Raw genomic sequence first — 19,067 nt, forward strand, 5'->3', positions numbered from 1 at the left:
AGATTATAAATATGCCATTGTGCCATTTTCCCTCCACCTACCTGTTGTCTCATCAAGATTTCTTTCACGACTTATACACACTTGCAATCTATGGATAAAGAACTTTGTCAAATATTTTGAATCTTTTTTAGTCACGTTTAATCTTAAATTTCATGAATTTGTTTGGGTTTTTTCTTTTAACTTGACCCCTTACTCAACAATTCATCATTTACCCTGATGAAAATGCAAGGTACGGAAAAAATTCCATGTTTCAGTGTTGCCTGCATCCAGGTCCACCAATCTATTCACACGAAATATTGCTAAACCGGATTTGTCTGTTCCAAGTATTCAAAATTATTGATCTTACACTCTATACATGTATATTTTTTTTGCTGCCTTTATAAGAGGCCAAGATGATTCTGTCTTTCCTGTAGGCTATATTGTGTATGAGTGAGCTTGAGAAGTAAGGCGGAAGTATGTGTTTTCTTTAGTGATGGGTCGGTTCGATTCCTCGATTCTCGACCAAGAACCAGAATCGAAAATGAGTACTTGCCAAGGTGAAAAATCGATTCCGATTCCAGTAGTACTTCAAACCACAAAATTGCGTTGGAAACGCGGACCGCGTTTCCAACAGTCATTTGAATTTTTGCACCACGTAATCGTGATAACAAAACACATATCTTCTAAGGATGTGCGAGTACTCAAAAATTCAAGTCGAGTCGAGTAGTTGGTACTCGACTCGAGCGTTTCGAGTAGCATTATGAATGTCGAGTCGAGTAGTTAAGGTTACAGAGCTTTCGAGTCTAGTAGGTCCAGCGATCTGCCGACAGGAAGCGCTATCATGAAACTCATGTAATAATGCAGTTTTTAAAGCCAATAAGTCTTTCTAACGCCTTGGCCAGGTAGTTTCAGCTTGCCGAATGCACTATAGTTGTTGACATGGGCGCCGAATACCTTTACGACAGCCGCGGCGGCCGATCGTCTTCCTACCCGGAGCGCACTGGTCCAAAATCGGATAAAGCTGGAATGAAGTCCAAAATGACCTTTTTGGGGATAGCGTAAATACCCATAAATTATTACCGGATATAGATTTATATGCCGTTTTACATAAATACGACCCTTTAGTGAGATACAGTGGCCCAAACATGATCAATTTTTCAATGCCACGCGAGATACCGTTTTTCCTCAAAAAATCTTTGAACTTATCCAGGTGGTTTTGCGTTGGTATGAGTTTTATGGAATAAAAAAACGCAATATTTCTTTGACCTGGTGCTTTTCCTATATTTTCAATGATTTTTGAAGATTTTGGCTATCATCTGTCTGGTTTTACAACACAAAATGGCCGACCCGTTTTTCACGTGAAATTTGACATAAAGTAGACATTATCTTTTACGAAAAATAAAACTCGGAAAATTTGGACCCACAATATAAAGTAGAGATTTCTAAAGATTACTAAGTAGAAATCTTGGAAAAGTTTGCGACGGAGGAAATAAGAGCGATTTTTCAATCGCGCGTCAAGGCTGACCTACACGCCGCGGACCTCTGAGGCTCGGTAACTGAGGCCAATTTTTCAAGTTTTTTAAAACATTAGTCTGGAAAATCGTCATGTAAAGCATGGATAATCGTCTTCATTGACTTAAAACACTTAACTGAGGATGTTAAAAAGGATTATGTATAGATCGACTAGAACATTTAGCGCATTACTCGAGTGAAAATACTAAGGATTGGATATTTTTCGGAACCATCCCACGCATGAGAAATATGGCTTGGGTATTGAAGTAAAGTGAAGAAATTAAGTCAGTATGCTTAAGAGAGAGAAAAATGAACTGTTTTCATGAAAGGCAACATCTGATACCCTTTTTCCCTTTCCACATTCGCCGAGGTGAGTCACGCGGAAGGGGGAGTTTTCATATCACAAGGCATCTTTTAGCCTTTTTTATTACTGCATCCGTCCGATGTAATATTCATTTGTAGCGTTTAGTTTCTTTCTTGAACTTAAAAGAAAGCAAGAGATTTTAACGCTGATTAAATGACGTGAGAAGTATAGAATTTTTTTGGCTCTACAAAACTAAAGTTTAGTTCTACAGTTGGTTTTCGTCCACTTGAATTCCATGAAGATTCAAGGTCCAAATAAATCGTTGATATAATTTTTAATAAAAATTCCAAAGTCTCCAAAATCTTGTAATTTTGGTAGGAAAGTACTTGCCCAGTCACACAAGTGTGAAGCAAAAGGCGATTTTCTGCAGGCAGTAATACCGTAACATGGAGATGTCAAAACTTGCCGGCTGAGCATGTAGAATAATTGGATTTTCTGCTTGACAATTTGAAAGTACCAAATATTACATGACTCATATACAGTAGAATCCTGATTTAAGGTTTTTCAGGGGGGACAAAATTTAAAACACTAAATGCGGAAAAACACTAAATGAGGACCTGCCATTTTTTTCAGGTTTTAGTGTCTGTAATGATTGGAATGGCTTTTTATGAATAAAAAATATTATTTTAAGTAACTAAAAGGTGCTGAATGCAGCAAAAAATTCTTTAATGAACTGTTCTTTGCCCTATGAAGGTTGAATAATACTTTTCAGGAATCAGCTAAAAAAATGGGTAGTAAAAATAAGTAATGAGAGGATAACAATTGTTTTAATGAAATATTTTAAGAAAATTCTAATAAACATCAACTTAAAAGCATTCCCACACATTATTATTATGGACATTAGTGATTATAGGCTATACATATATATAGTATAGGCTATATATATAGTATAGGCTATATATATAGTATAGGCTATATATATAGTAACGTAATTTTTGACGGTTTTCTGGAATTTTGCCAACTTAACGTTTTCTGTTGCTTCGGCGAAACAAGGGATTTATGAGCCTTTAAAAAGCCTCCTATGCGCACATTTTGGATTTGGAGGTCATCCAAAAAGTAGAATCTTATTTTAGTATGCGTACAAGTCGATGGTGATTCAACTCGATGATAACACCAGATTCGTTGTCATATATCTGCGGCCTTATGCAGGTCGAATGGGGCCGGGAGAAGTTGCTTACGCGGCGCGCTGATCACCTTGACTCCGACTCGCCTTGTTTCTCGGCAGCTTTAAATAAAATTTGGTTGGACCTTGAATAACGATTAGCAAAACTCTGTTAAGTGAAAAGGTTTAATCTTCAACAGAACTGGATTTCATTCGAAAAATTGTCAGTGCCTCTTGAGTTTGGCAACTTCGTCAGGGTTATGATGTCGAAGTCAACCACCACCACCTGCCGGATTTTCGTATTTTTCCGCGCTAATATATTCTACCGTGAGTATGCGGTGATTTTTTTTCCAGCATGAGCGATTTATTTAGAGTCATGGACCGTGATAGTTCGTCAAAACTCCGATTGTCATTCTCTTTTGACATTAATTAGCACCAGATAAATATTTTTGAATCGACAGCGATATTAACCAGCCGCATGTCGATAAATTGGCTCCGGGATATCTAAATTACGATGTAAAATAATGTTGTTCCGTAGGGAAAGAATGCTCTCACTCACGGTCATGACAGGGGAAACACTTCCTCTGTTCTTTCGCTGTTCCTCCGTGGAAACTGACCTTGGAATGGATTATAGAAAGAATCTTCTAGTGAACTGCGCAATTGATATTGGGCCTCCTCTTTTGAAAAGAGAAAGTAGCCGACTGAAAAAATATTGGGCTAATAATCGACTGCCCGTAGGGAGTAGAGTTGAAAGGGGCATAAGCCATCAATTGAAAACATAACGAGAAAACCATTATTGTAGCGGCCCTCGGAGGATAACTCGTGTCATCAGTCGTCACGTATCATCGAAGTCAAGTTCAAGAAGTGAAGGATAAGGTAGTTTGAGGTTATTAAGGGATGGCTTTGCTCCATTAGATCGGATCTGATACAAAAAGTGCCTGGTGTTTGGATCAGAAGGGGAGCAAAATGTTATGAGAAGACAAATCACCCAACTTGCGAGTTGAAGGTCGCAGCGCTGCGCTCGCGGAAGAAAGCAGTTGAAGAAGCGTTCCCCGGTAGATTCTATCGACTCTTGTTAAACTTTCATGAGACTGTTCTTGTTGATGAGCATAAATTCGAAGATTTGGATGAACCGTCATGAAAAAACGTTAAATCGGGCAAAACAATCTTGAGCGGGACAAATTTTTACGACCATGAATGCGGAAAAACGCAAAATGCGGAAACACTAAATACGGATAATTTTTACATTGTCCTAATAGGGAATGAATCGGGACCCAAAAAAATAAACGCTAAATGCGGAAAAACGTTAAATGCGAAGACCTTAAATCTGGATCCGACTGTACTTAGTGTGTAATCTTTATTATAGCTGTGAAAATTACTATACTCAGGGCTCTCTCTTGTAGTTTGGATACATATATGACTTAAATGGTCAACATATTACTTGGGGTTAATTAATTTCAACTGTGCCTATGGAACTATTGAAGACAAATTAATTTTCATTCATCTCCTACTTCTGACAATAACCATCAACGATCCTCATTATATTTTCATTCTTACATTAGGCTAGACATTCATCATAGAAAATTGGAGTAAAATATATTGTATTATGCATTGCTGTATTGCCTGGTTCAGAAATTATCATACTCGTCTCGTTACTCGCAAGTAATTTTTAACTCGACTCAAGATCAAAAAGTGCTACTCAGACTTCCATATTATCTTCCGAAGGAGAAAATTCAGACTAGGGAGCCTGTGACAGGTACATGGTCAAAATACAGTGATGCATTTGGAAAAGTACCCAAAGTCACCATAGCAAACACTGTTGAAGCTGAAATGGAAGCTTATTTATCATAGATGAATGCACCACCAAATTCCTTCCCTGGGAAATACTGAAAGACTTGTATCTGCTACCCAAGGCTGAAAGTATTAGCGAAGAGGTTTCTTGCCATACCACCATCCACTGTGTTCAGTGAAAGACATTTAGTCCTGCAGGAAAAATATGTAAAATGCAACAGGCTTTATCCTGACAGAGTGAAGATGCTTTGCTTTCTGAGCAAAAATTTAAAGTCTGTAAAAGGAGAGTAAATTTGAGAGACATTATTGATAATGATAAGATATTATCAATAAATGATAGATATTAAATGAGATACTTTTATTTTAAATTTAGACATGAGTGCTAATATTCTAAAGTAATACCTATCATATAACACCATTTTTCAGGTATATTCTGTTTTGAAATTTAGCTATTATATTTTAATTACATAGTGATGATATGAAAGATGCTTTTGTCAACTGACTCTTTCACAGAATAATATTTTTTTAAGTGGTTTTCTTGTTGCCTGGAATTAAGTGATATTTTTCTTGGAGCCTATGGCATCAGCATCGATGGAATCGGTATCGGTAGAATCGGAATCGGAATGTCAGAATCGGAATCGATAAAATTTTGGAATCGACCCATCACTAGTTTTATTGGATATACTAAGTTGCCTTGTTTTAAAAGACATAAAAATCTTTATCTTGATTCAATTCCTACTCATATCTTAATTCCATTAAGGTTAAATATAATGATTAGCGTACAAAAAATGAGGCATTTAAAACAAATTTAAAATAATAATTGCAAACACAAACATTAATGTAGTATTTATTTCCGTGTGGTCTTAGAGACATTGGCGGCAGTTGAATTGCTGGTGGTGCATAATAACCTCTATTATCAACATGAACCAAAACTTTAATCAGGTTCTGCCTAATGGGCTTGGCTTTGTATGCATTCATTAAACGTGGATATGTATTATGTGGGAGTTGGCGTGAAAGAGCTTCCTCTTGTTGAATGGTGACTTGTATTTTTGATTTAATTATTCTAGGAGGGGGAAACATTTTTAGTGTCAAAATGTAAGAAAATATTGTGCGCTGTTGGACCTGACAAAGAGCTCATGAAGCATGAATTGATTGAGACATGCAACAAGGATTGTGCTGAGGTAAGTGCCTGCCCCCCACTCTCCTCATCGTCGTTTGGAGAATCATATTGATTGGACGTGGAATATCATGTAATTATTAAAAAAAATAATTTCCTATTCCACCTCTACTTCTCAATCATTGATTTTTAATTTTACCTTCTACAGCAAAGGGTGTGATTTTCTCTCATTGTTCCGTGGTTGCAATTACCTGTTAATTATTCTGCTGGATGTGTGCGCTTGCAGGGCTGGGAGTACTCTGAGCCTCCTGAAGACTCCCCCAAGTGCTGTGGCGAATGCAAACAGGTGGCATGCGTCACTGATGACGGTGAGCTCCTTCCCCCGGGAAGTCGCTGGGAGACAAACGGAGGGTGTACGGAGTTTTTGTGTGAGCAGAATGAAAACCAGGTGTGTTTAATGTACGAGATGTAGATGAGGCGAGTGTTGCTTTGACGGAGGGTTTTGGCTTCTGCTTTTACTGCAGTCATTATAAGACATAATTTATCAATGTCTCCCTTAATGAGGCTGCGCTGTGAATGCCTAGTGAAGAGAGAGAAACCAGCTGAACAATGGTATGCCTATACTCTTCTCCTGGGGATGTGCAAGTTGTACTTCTTGATCTCGAGTTGAGTTACAACTGCTCGAGAGCATCAAGTCGAGTCATATGAAAAAGGGTAATTTTTAGATGAGGTAACATGCTAATGCATGCACCAACATGTTCTCATTTTTCAAATTCTCTTGTGCATTTTCTCTTCTGAACGCTAGGCGTAATGTAAAAGGGAAAGATTATGAGGAATGTTGAAAGTCATAATTAATAATAATAATAATGTTGTATTAATAATTAATGTTAAAATTAGAGATGGGTGGTTCCAGTACCCAGTTCTTGGTTCTGCCGATTCTTGGCCTGTGGAACCGGTATTGAGAACCAATCGCATAAAGTCGGTACTTTGGAACTGGCTTGGAATGGTCACTAGGATTTGAATTTGGTGCGCAAAGCCAAAATGGTCTGCAGCGTCTTCCAGGCCAAAAAGTGAAGAAAAAAAGATTTAAAAAGGCATTTTGCGATTGCATGGCATCCACATTTTGTTCTATTGAGAGTTGCTACCTAGCACACGCATTTAAGGTGTCGTCAGTTTGTCGCTCTCGCCAACATTGTAACATTTCAGTAGCCACGGCCACTTTCAAACGAGCTGACTTTTCACCTGCGGCTGTCCACGGCACGGCACTGTTCTTTTGACTTGCCATTGGTCTCTGGGTGCGGTCCAAAGGGTAACAATTCCAAGTGAGATTTGTTTACACACACGGTAGTGACGTATTTGTTGACAACTCCACTTGAGCAGGGCTAGGCTCGAATTACTATATTTTTAAACTATTGTTATATTTTAAATATTTTTAGCTATTAAAAAGTGTTTAACATTTTTACGAAGATTAGTCATTAAATTGGTAAAAACTAACTAGAGATGGGTGGCTTCCTGTTCTCGGTTCTGCCGGTTCTTGCCTGTCGCATAAAGTTGATACTTTGGAAACAGCTGGGAACAGTCACAAGGATTTGAATTTGGGACATCCCAAGCCAAAATGGTCTGCAGCATATTCAAGGGGGAAAAAAAAACGCATACATATATTACTTTTGGATTGCATGGCGTCAATGTTCTTTTCTTTTGAGAGTTGCTGGCAAACATGCGCATTTGAGGGTTCATCAGTTTGTTGCTCTCAGCAGCATTGTAGCATTTCCGTAGCTGTGGCCGCTTTCAAATGAGCTGACTTTTTACCTGCCGCCGCCCACGGCATGGCGCCGTTCTTTCAACTTACCATAGGTGTCTGTGCAGTGGGGGTGTGTTCATGTGTGCATGTTAGCAAGTGCGCACCCAAAGAAGAAGACGAACTTTCCATTGGTCTCTATGGATGTCTTCAAACGAGTCGAATCGCGCCGTTGACGGCATGGCGCCCATTTCAATCCGGCTCGGCGATGGGCTGTCTACAGCATGAAATACACACATTCAGGCTACATCGAGACCGCTTTCAGACGGAACGACTTTTTGCCGGCTGTCATTCACGTGAAATTCCGGTGGCTTTCAGACGAAATGACTCTCTGCAATGCCGTGCTCTGTGCCGTGAACGGCAGCCAGCGGAAAATGGTCTCATGTGAAAGTGGTCTTACGATTGAATCATCTACATATATACAGTAATGATTTGACATACCAGGAAGATAAATTCCAAGAACTTGTTCGTAAGTTGATAAACCCATGCAGGCATCGAAAAGTGTTGTTACCCTGCAGATTTCAACACTGCATTACAATTTGCGTTAGCTCATAGCCGCTCAGTTTATCAATTGTGTCGCTGTATTGGCGTGCTGATCAGAGTTTTTGTTGAGGTTATAAGAACTGGAACAGTGAAGCATGCAAATAATTTGTCAATTTAAGTAACAATTTGAGCTACGTCATAGAATACAGAATATATTTTGAACTGACTCACAAGTTACAACAAATTAACGAATGATGTTGTCCGAAAACTGTGCTCCTAGCATATTAGCGTGGCTCTTCAAAATCAACATCTACCACTACAGTTTTCAGAACATCTGTAGTAGTACTGCAGGCAATATTTCTACCAAAAAGAGAATAGATTAGGCCCAGATGGGGTAAAAATTAGAGATGGGTCAAATAGCAGATTTCTTGAACTCGAATATCGAATTCGAATATTAAATCATTGCTCTAATATTCGAATACCTCGAATTTCGAACAAAAAAACGATAAATGCGGGAATGTTTGACTAGGTTTTCTATGCAGCCGGAAACCAAGGATTTTTGCAAGTAATTGTGATTTTGTTTAAAGGATTCTAACAGGAATATAGCTGATTAATGGAATATTTTATTTTATAGAAACAATTTGGGCATATAGTTGATTCAACTAACACCTCTTTCAAATATCCTAAGGGGACAAATCACCTAGTGAAAAAAATGATTGCATGCCACCTCGGCATTTACACTGCTATGATGAATTTCTGTCTGATGTATACATTCTTATCTACCAAACGCCATTTCAGCGGCACGTCCATCTGATACTTGGCTTCATCCAACTTCATATTTTCAACAGGTAGCTCGCTTTACCCCCACTCCTACTGTGCTAACAGACAATCCGAGGTGTTTTGCAAAATACACACGCTTCTCCACCGGATTTTCTTCTTCAGTTATTTTCAGTCCATCTTTGGAAGTTCTCACAAGATAAGGAGACAAATTTGAATTGCTAGCAGGGAGAAACCAAATATCCTGAGAAAATATCCCTTCGTCTGTCACAATAGAGATTTATAGCATAGATAATAAATTGTAACTTGATATATGTTTTCAGAAAAAAATACCGCATCAACTTCCGAGAAGCTCAGCTGCGAGTATATCTAGTTTCGCCAGAATGCTAAGTCTCCGTCGTATTTTGACATTTATTTCCTGCTTAAAATGCTTAAATAAGGTCAGAAATACATCAAGTTTAGTCTTATTCCTTTTTAAATTACGCGCACATCACTAATATTTCACTTCAATAAAGGTGTAATATCAATTTGCCGAAAGTCATTGTTAGACATCTTTTGGGCTAATAGATGACTCATGCCGCAGTTGACCTCTAGAAATGGGGAATTTTGAATCAGGCAGGCAGAAAAAGGTCAGTGGGGGAGAAAGAGGGAAGGGAGAAACATGATTCTATTACTCCCCTGTAACTTCATATTTTCTTTTGAAACTTTTGATTTATGGTCTTCGTAATATGAACCCTGTGCGAGCTGGGGTCATTTTTTTTTGATTTTGGAGAAGAGGAAAGCGTCGGAGTAGGGGCCGAGGGCTGATGGATGGAGGGGGTAGCGGATTTTGGGAATTATGCTACGTAGTTACTATCCCACGGCACTGAGGTTTTCTTGGTGGGGGTTTTCAGATTTTTTCTCCCGATCATTTTCAGTTTTTATTTTATTTTTTTATTTTATTTTATTTTAAAGAAAGAGAACCACATACACTATATACTTGCCATTTTATAGTGGCCAGGTTACAATACATAAATTAGAGGAGGAAGATGCGATATAAAAAGTAGAAAACAATAGTTACATTTACAAAAACAATAGTAAAACTAGAAACTGCACGTCCAGACTACTTTGGTGACAGATAGGATAGGGAAAGGCTTATGAAGGATTTCAATGGAAGTGCAAAGGGGTCGATGTGTGGAGGGAGTGATTTCAACACAAGAAATTTTATTTATTTCATTCTCAAACCTCCGAATACAGCTCATATTGGCCATTTTACATCGGGGTATCCAACAACTTTAACAACTGAACGTACACGAACAACCATGCCCTGGACCGGGGAAACCTACCCAGGCGGGACTCGAACCCGCGACCTCTTGTTTGGCAGGCGAGGACGTTACCCTGCCGCCACCGAGGCCGGCAATGCGGTAAAAAACGAAAGTTTAGTAAGTGTAAGTCTAGGAATTGGCATGTGGATTAGGGGATGAGAATGGGTGGGGTGGGGTGGAACTTTAAATTGATAAATGAGATCAATTCAGGGCAGTCGATGGTGGAATTGAGAATCTTATAAATAAGTTTTAAATCAGCTGTGAGCCTATGGGTAGTGAGATTAGGGATGGAGGAGGAGGAGTGAAGAGCATTAGTGGACATGTTGCGTAAATGCTGTATTCTATTTTTTTACTATAATAATAATAATAGTTTTATTAGCCAAAAGAACCAATACAAGTAAGTAAATGGTATAGGCTTCGTCAAGTATAATACATAATTGGTATTTTAGATAATGTTCACTCAAAAAAAAACAAAGACATCTTCCTAAAATAAAAAAGTTACATTACAAATTTCAAGCACACAATAGTGAAAGCTGAACAACAGCCATGTATACTTCAACGCTTACTTCACAGCACAAAACCTTAAGCACAGGTATACAATTCTCATTTAATAGGTTAACACATCAAAGTACATACTTTCTTTACAATAGTTAATAAATTCATCAACACTATACAATGCCTTTCCAGTCAGGTATCTTTTCAGATTTACTTTAAAATTATTTACAGAAGACAAACTTCTCAATTCTTCTGGTAAAAGGTTATATAGTTTTGTACCCTTATGTAGAGGACCATTACTACTCCTTTTTGTTTTCCTGGGTAGCACATGTAAACAGTCTTTGGTTCTGGTCATATGTGAATGGAAGTCAGCATTTTTTGGGAGAGAATTTATACGTTTTTTTATGAATAGCATTAAGTTCAGAATATAAATGGATGTTAGAGTTAAAATTTTGTGTGCCTCAAAGTGAGGTCGACAGGATTCTCTATATTTTAGGTTTAGCATAATTCTTACAGCTTTCTTTTGCATAGTGAATACCTCAGTGCTATTGCAACTGTCACCCCAGAAAATAATGCCATAAGAGATTAAGGATTGAAAATTAGCATAGTACACATATTTTAAAACACTCAAAGAAACACTTGATCGTAAATAGCGCAGTTGATACATAATATGTGACAGTTTGGTGGTTAAGATTTCGACATGTCTAGACCACTCAAGGATTTGTCTAGTGTGATTCCAAGGAAAGAAATATTATTTACATAAGTTATTTCAGAGTTGAATAGTTCCACTGTTGGTGGCGATTTACAATTTAAGTTCATACATACAGTTTTTTCTAGGTTAACTGCCAACATACTATTTTTTAGCCACATTTGAATACTTTGAACTGTAGAGTTTACCTTAATCTGTAATTCTTGCGAATTTGGGGCTTGCAACAATATACTAGTGTCATCAGCGAATAAGATTGTTTTTGCTTCCTGGAGATATTCAGGAAGGTCGTTAATATACAAAGTGAACAATAACGGCCCTAGGATTGACCCTTGGGGTACACCATATTTGACTTCTTTCATAGTAGAGGAGCAATTATTTATATATTTTGTGTTTGAGTCCAAGTAAGAAATTTGGACAATTTGGTGTCTGTTTGTTAGGTAAGAATTTAACCAAGAATAAGCTACTCCTGTAATACCATAATTTGAGAGGCATATTGGCCTCCTCCATCCTATCCTATATTGGCAAAGAAATTGCTGACACAGTCCAGGGATGAGAGGTTGGTTTGTGAAGAGATAGACCTGATGGGACAAGAGTAGATAAGAATTGGAAGAATGATAGACGAAAAAAAAGTTCGAAGTGCTTGGGAATTTTAATTTCAGTGAAATGGTACAGGAGGCCTAAGAGGGACATTGCTTTAGACTTGATGGATTGTATTTGCGGAGAAAAATGTAATTTATCGTTAGTGATAATGCCTAGGTCTTTATATGTTGACACACGTTTCAGAGAGTGAATAAAAATAGTGTAGTCAAATTGATGTGTTATCATCTTTAGGGAAATAGACATCACACTACATTTATCTGCGTTTAATTTAAGTTTTCAGACATCACACCAATTCGATGTCTGATGTAAAGCATCTTGTAGGTCATGGCAATAGGAAGGTTTTTTGAATTTCCTTGAACAGTTTACAATCGTCAACATAAAGGAGAGTTTGAGCTTGGGAAGAAGGTAGCAGAGAGGCAAGATCATCAATATACCAGTTAAACAGGTAAGGACCAAGGACACTCCCCTGAGGAACCCCAGATGTCAGAGGAGACCAAGGAGAAGATGAGCCAGAAAGAATAACCCTTTGAGTTCGGTTGCTGAGGAAGCTAGTCTAGAGACTTTTGAAATTACCAGAAATTGTTCACCTAATTTGTGGAGGAGGAGGCTATGATTGATAGAGTCAAAAGCTTTGGAAAAATCCAGGAAAATGGTGTCTAACTGTGATTTATTATTAATGGAGTTAATGGCATTATGCTGAAAAAAGGATAACTTGGTCATGCATGAGCAGCCCGGAAGAAAACCATGTTGATATTCAGAGGGATTAGGGGATGTGAAGTAGTAGTCTATTTAAGATTATTCTTTTGCAAACAGAAGAGAGAGAGAAGTAAGGAGATGAGTCTATAGTTTGATGCAACATTTTTGGGCAGGATTTATGTATGGGGATAACATTAGCAGTTTTCCATTGTGGTGGAATAATGCCAAGGGAAAAGCAGTGGTTTAAAAGTAAACTTAAAGGAATGGAGAGTGACTCAGCATGAATGTGAATGAATATCGGAGTCAGGCCAAAAGGGCCTGCGGAATGTTGAAGGGGAATTTGGTGTAAATATTTAAGAACTTCAAGTTGGGATTTCAGAGAGTCAGTTACTGGAAATGGGTGCAGATCTTGGGTGAGTGGTGGGGAAGAGAGGGGCATCATGAATTCAGAGAAGAATTTGAGAAAGAGGTCCTGTTTTCTCCAACGGCATTGGCCTTATCGTAAGGAACTATTTCAGGGATTCTAGGTTTACTGCGGCAGCGATTTACAAAGGACCAAAGTTTTCTTGGGTTGGTGGTAATGGATGAGGTGACATTCTGGGTGAACTCACCCCTATGAAAAAATTGTATAAACCTGTTTCAAAATTTTATATAATTTATACAATTGCCATGGCAATGTATAAGATTGTATAAAATTTTGAAACAGGTTTATACAATTTTTTCATAGGGGTCAGCATAGTCGCATTGAATGAGGACCTTTGAGTAGCGACGCAGGTCTTTGAATGAGCGAAGGGTATATTCATTTGGACAGGATTTGTAAAGGTTCTATGCACGGATCTTATTTCCAAGAATACGCAAGGTCTCGGGCTTGAACCAGGTATGAAATTTTCTGGTCCTGCTTTTTACCTTGGGCACACAGTCCTTAATGGCACTTTCAATAACACTTTAGAGGTAGTCGACCACTTCTCTCCCTATATACCCCTAAGACAAGATTAATTTTTCCGTGAACTTTCACTTTATTTCAATCATCATCATTAGTCAACAATCCTAAGATTGGTTTGACGCAGCTCTCCATTTCTCTCTCCTATCCGCTAATCTCTTCATAGCTACATATTTATTCTCTTTTACATCCTTTATAACCTGTCCTATATAACTCATTCGGGGCCGTCCCTTGCCCTTTTTCCCTTCCACTTGTCCTTCAACGATTGTCTTCATCAGACCATCGTGCCTCAAAATGTGGCCAACTAAGTTGTCCCTTCTTCTGCTTAATGTTTTTAGGAGGCTTCTCTTTTCTCCTACTCTCCTTAGCACTTCCTGGTTACTCACACGGTCAATCCATTTTATCATCATCATTCTTCGGTAGCACCACATTTCGAATGCTTCCACTCTTGACTTCTCTGCTGCTGTCAACGTCCAAGCCTCGCTTCCATAGAGAAACATACTCCATATGTAGCATCTGATAAATTGTTTCCTTACTTCTATGCTGGTATTTTCAGCTGTAAGAAGATTCTTCTTTTTGTAGAAAGCCCTCTTCGCCTGCGCTATTCTACTGTGTATTTCTTTCTTGCTCTGTCCATCACTGGTAATTCGGCTTCCCAGGTAAGAGAACTCGTTCACCTCTTCAAGCTTATGCTTTCCTAGGTTGATGTTTGTTTTAGCCTCCTCTCTTTTATTGCAAACTAATATCTTAGTCTTCTTTTTGTTGATTTTCAGCTGATATCTGGCCATTGTCCTTTCCATGTTTGTCAACGTCTTCTTCAAATCCTTCTCTGTCTCAGCTATGACTGCTATGTCGTCAGCAAATCGCAGCATACTAATTTTTTCTCCGTGGATATTGACACCTGAAGCTTTCTGCTTGATTTCGTTGATGGCTTTCTCTATGTAAACATTAAAAATTAAAGGGGAAAGCGCACAGCCTTGTCTCACCCCTTTTCTTATTCTCGCTTCTGCACCGTTTGGTCCACATTTAATCACAGCTACTTGGTTTTTATACAATCTATGAATAATTCTACGATCATTGTAGAGTACGCCGATTTCTTTCAAAATTCTAAGCATTGAATTCCATTCCACGTTATCAAAGGCCTTCTCTAAATCGACAAATGCTATGAAGGTTGGTTTGTTTTTCTCCATTCTCTTGTCTATGATCATCCTAAGAGCCAAAATTGCTTCCCTTGTGCCCCTGCTTTTCCTAAATCCGAATTGGTCCTCATCCAGGAATTCTTCTGCTCTTCGTTCAATTCTCCTGTAAATGATTCTTGTCAGAATCTTCGATGCATATGTCGTCAGGCTTATGGTCCTAAATTCTTCACACTTCTCAGCTCTCTTCTTTTTGGGTATGGGAATGATGATGTTCTTCTGGAAGTCACTAGGTGAATCTCCTGTTGAGTACATATCGCAGATAGTTTTATACAGTTGAATTAAGACCTTTTCTCCTGAATTTTTTATTAACTCTGCTGGAATGTCATCTATTCCTGGGGCCTTATTCTTTCGCAGGTCTCTTACTGCAGCGTCAAATTCCGATCTTAAGATGCTTGCTCCAATGTCATCCTTTTCAACTTCACTTTCCTCTTCGAGAACTTTTGAGCTAAGTTTACTCCCATTGTATAATTCCTCCTGGTATTCCTTCCATCTCTCGGCTTTGTCTTCATTTTCAATTAGAATGTTTCCATTCCTGTCCCTTATGCTATTACATTTTGTGTTTTGTTCCTTGAAATGGTTGCTCACTATTCTATAGGCCGCTTCCACTTTCCCTTTTACGAGGTTATTTTGTACGTCCTCACATATGTTCCTCATCCACGCTTCTCTGGCTTTCCTCGCTTTGCGGCAAATCTCGTTCCTTATTCTCTTGTAGCAAGCCTGTCCTTCCTCAATATTCGTATTCTTATACTTTCTCCTTTCTTCAATGAGGTCTAGGATTTCATCCATGATCCATGGCTTTTTCTTAACACATTTTCTTATCCCTTGAACTTCTCTAGCGGCCTCCTGAAATCCACTTCTTAAGGTAGTCCAGTTATTCTCAACTGAGTTTTCAGACTGATCTAGTCCTATCTTGCGCTCCACTACTTCTTGAAAGGCCTGTTGATTTTTTTGCTCCTTAAGTTTCTCTAATTGCCAGGTGTTCTTTGCTGATTTCTTCAATTTCTTGAATTTCAGATGGCATTTCATCATCACTAGACTTCATCCTCGTAGTCTGTTGTGGGCATGTAGACCTGTACCACTACGGTATCTACCGGCTTAGTCTCTATCTTCACCATAACTATCCTTTCATTGTACTGTAGGAAGCTTTTCACACGCATTAATCCTATAGATTCCACTCCAAAAGTCTCCCTCCTCAGGCCATTTCATTTCGCTGACTCCTAGCACGTCGATATTTAATCTTTCCATTTCCACTTTAAGGTTTTCTAGCTTACCGCAAGTCCTGAGTGATCTCACGTTCCATGTACCTATCCTCATAACTTTATCACAATTGACCGATGTACCCTCTCGGGTAGTCCCCACCCGGAGATCCTAATGGGAGACTAGTTTACCTCCGGAATTTTTTACCTGTGAGAATTCCATCATGTCAGACAATTTAAAGTTGGAGTAGCTGCGCCTCCTCGGGATAATAATGTGGTGGTTTCCCCGTGCCTTCCACATCGCAGTACTACAGCCGTTAAAGTAAATGTTACCACGCCTGAAGTGCAATGAGTGTCGCTGTACTGACCATCGTGATCTCCACCTTCACTCATATGAAGAAGAGCTGCTGCCCTCTCCTCCGGGTGATGTGAGGCATAATTGTTGGCGGCCTCATCGCAAGTCACGGTATCTTCACAGGTTTAGTGTATCATTTAGATGGCCTATCTCACCCAGGGATAGACCCATACCACCTCGGATAACCGCCGCTTTTTGTCCACGACTGCTTATTCGACAAGTAAACTTGATTATATCGCAGCTAACCTCTATATCTAGAGGTTGACCCACCATCCGCAACCCGGTGGATGCACTCGGGGGCTTAAAGCTCAGCCGCGAGTTTATTTCAATTTCTATCAATAGAATTTATTTCAATGTTTATTCTATTATCAGGGGCTGAGTCGAATCCAAAAAACCAGGTATGTATCATTAAAATCTGTTCAGCTGTTCTCGAGTTATAAATTGTGAAACTAACATGATTTTCGACTTTCTTTTGTATTTATAGATTCAGGTTATCCATAGTATAGCTAATTAATTCGTCATTAATAACGACTGTTTTATTTCTCCTTTATGGTGCTCTGATATTTCCTTTTTTTCAGCTTCACGTGGTGAGTTCAGAAGAAAAATGCCCAAACATAGATGATTGTCCTCCAGAGAATGTTTACCAAGACAAGTGTTGCAAGAAGTGTAACATCACCAACGTGTGCCCACGTAAGTGACTGTGGTGTATTTAATGCCTCTCTGTCATTAATGCTTGCTCTGACATTAGCACTCTACAATAGAAATTGAAGGCTCAGTGAATGAAGTTTCCGTTTCTATTATCAGCCGTCGATGGTTGTGCTGCTGTCGAGGTGGAGCCGCCGTTGACTGTGGCTGTGATTAACGAGCAGAAGATTGGTCATGGCAACTGCATCAACACTGTCCCCATACCTGGGTTCCAGGAGTGCAAAGGCCATTGCCAGTCTTCGTCATACTTTGATCTCAGTGAGTGTCATTTCTGTAACATCCCTCATTGTGTAGTCACCAGCATCTGGTTCTTTGTTTCTTGTGAAGTAAATATTTATTTAGTTGCTCTCAAAAAATAAATAATTTGAATTTTAAATTTTACAATGATGCATTGCCTAATGTCTTTACCAATATGTAATGCCTTGACTTTATATCTTGCGGATTAATGATTGTATTTTGTGCAATGGGTTCAAATAGCAAGCATTTTAAATAATGTTGTCAATACTGCCTAATTAGTAACATTCCAGTTGTATTACTCACAATTAATACAAATATGTATGTACTCACTTCTGTAATCTTGTTGTGTTTTTAAATGATTTCAATAGAGCACCAGATTTCTCTGAAAATAGTGCTTTTCTTTTTGCACACAATTTGTGGTGGGGAATATTTAGAACGATTATGTACATTGTAATGAAAGTGACTCAACTTTCCAAAATTAAATCCTCAAAAATTGTGGGAGGAGATTGTATTTTGATAAATATTGTAATAACAAAATGCTAGTTTTTATGTTGAACTGTAGTTGATCCAAACATTGTTTTCCTTGTGCAATGCCTGTTTGCATTACAAGACTTTTCTATTGGAGAATATGTAACTTTGAGAGCCTATACATTTGGTATGATATCCTTTAAAAACATCGATTCACTTTAATTTCAATGTGTTGAGCTGCAATGAGAAAGCCCCAATGAATTGGTGGTGCTGTCTGTCCCACAATTGCTCTGAAATTGAATTAAAGTCAGCTGCCTTGGCTCAAACCACTATTACCCAATGCTCTAGGTACCATAGGTGTATTACCTGTCTCCATCATAATCTTATAGTTATTCATTCATTTTGTTGGCAGTTTTGGCTCTCATTCCTTGACTCTTCGTCTTCTTCTTCCAGATACCCTGTCTCAACAAGCAAAGTGTAAGTGCTGCCAGGCCACAAGCACAAAATCAATCACGGTTCAAGTTGTATGCGAAGATGGCTATGCGTACGAGAGGAGGGTCAGCACTCCTACCAGCTGTGCATGTAATGCATGTGAAAGTGCTGACGTGCGGGGAAGTTTGAAGAAATCTGTGAAAATGGGCGTGAAGACGGGAGGGGGGCGTCTGCCTCTCAAGCATGCCGATGAGTAATCAATCACGTGAGCCAATGGGCTCATTTGTATTTGAGACTACTGTTGTGCTTTGATTTGGCTGAGCTATTTTGTTTTACATTTGTCCAACCCTACATCAAAGAATTCTTAAAATAAAGACAAATAAACATCAACATAGCCTGTAGAAGTTTTAATTTTTATATTTCATGAGAAAAGGGAGTTAAATACCTATTTTAATGAAACATTAATTCTAAAAAAGCAATAAAATTAGTATGAGAGTGATAAGCAAATGTACTCACCTTCCTGGCATATATATGTATTACATCAGCATCAGGTTCTCATATATCTTCTGGCATCTTAATTTATTTTTTTAAAATACTTTTTTGTACTGAGTAGGTTTATTTATTTCTTTCCATACCACCAATAACAGCCCTGTGTGGCCTTTTACATTGGGGTTATTAACATGTTCACAATTTCCCGTTCACAAACAAGCATGCCCTGTATAGAGGTAACTTACCCAGGCGGGACTCGAGCCCCCGACCTCCTGTTTGGCAGGTGAGGACTTTACCCTGCCGCCTCCGAGGCTGGCAG

General features: G+C 38.6%; 1 protein-coding gene across 3 annotated transcripts in view; it reads left to right on the top strand.

The window, feature by feature from the left end:
• The window catches only part of LOC124158430 (hemocytin), a 309,825-nt gene extending 291,176 nt beyond the window's left edge, over window positions 1-18,649 (top strand). For all 3 annotated transcript variants that reach the window (XM_046533513.1, XM_046533511.1, XM_046533512.1), the window contains 5 exons: window positions 5,816-5,929; window positions 6,152-6,313; window positions 16,996-17,107; window positions 17,222-17,380; window positions 18,281-18,649. In XM_046533513.1, coding sequence (XP_046389469.1) covers window positions 5,816-5,929; window positions 6,152-6,313; window positions 16,996-17,107; window positions 17,222-17,380; window positions 18,281-18,516 — 783 coding nt within the window. In that variant the 3' untranslated portion in view covers window positions 18,517-18,649. The remainder of the gene's footprint in view (window positions 1-5,815; window positions 5,930-6,151; window positions 6,314-16,995; window positions 17,108-17,221; window positions 17,381-18,280) is intronic.
• Window positions 18,650-19,067: the final 418 nt, after the last annotated feature.

Source organism: Ischnura elegans, chromosome 5, assembly GCF_921293095.1.
Source record: "Ischnura elegans chromosome 5, ioIscEleg1.1, whole genome shotgun sequence".
NCBI classification, from domain to species: domain Eukaryota; kingdom Metazoa; phylum Arthropoda; class Insecta; order Odonata; family Coenagrionidae; genus Ischnura; species Ischnura elegans.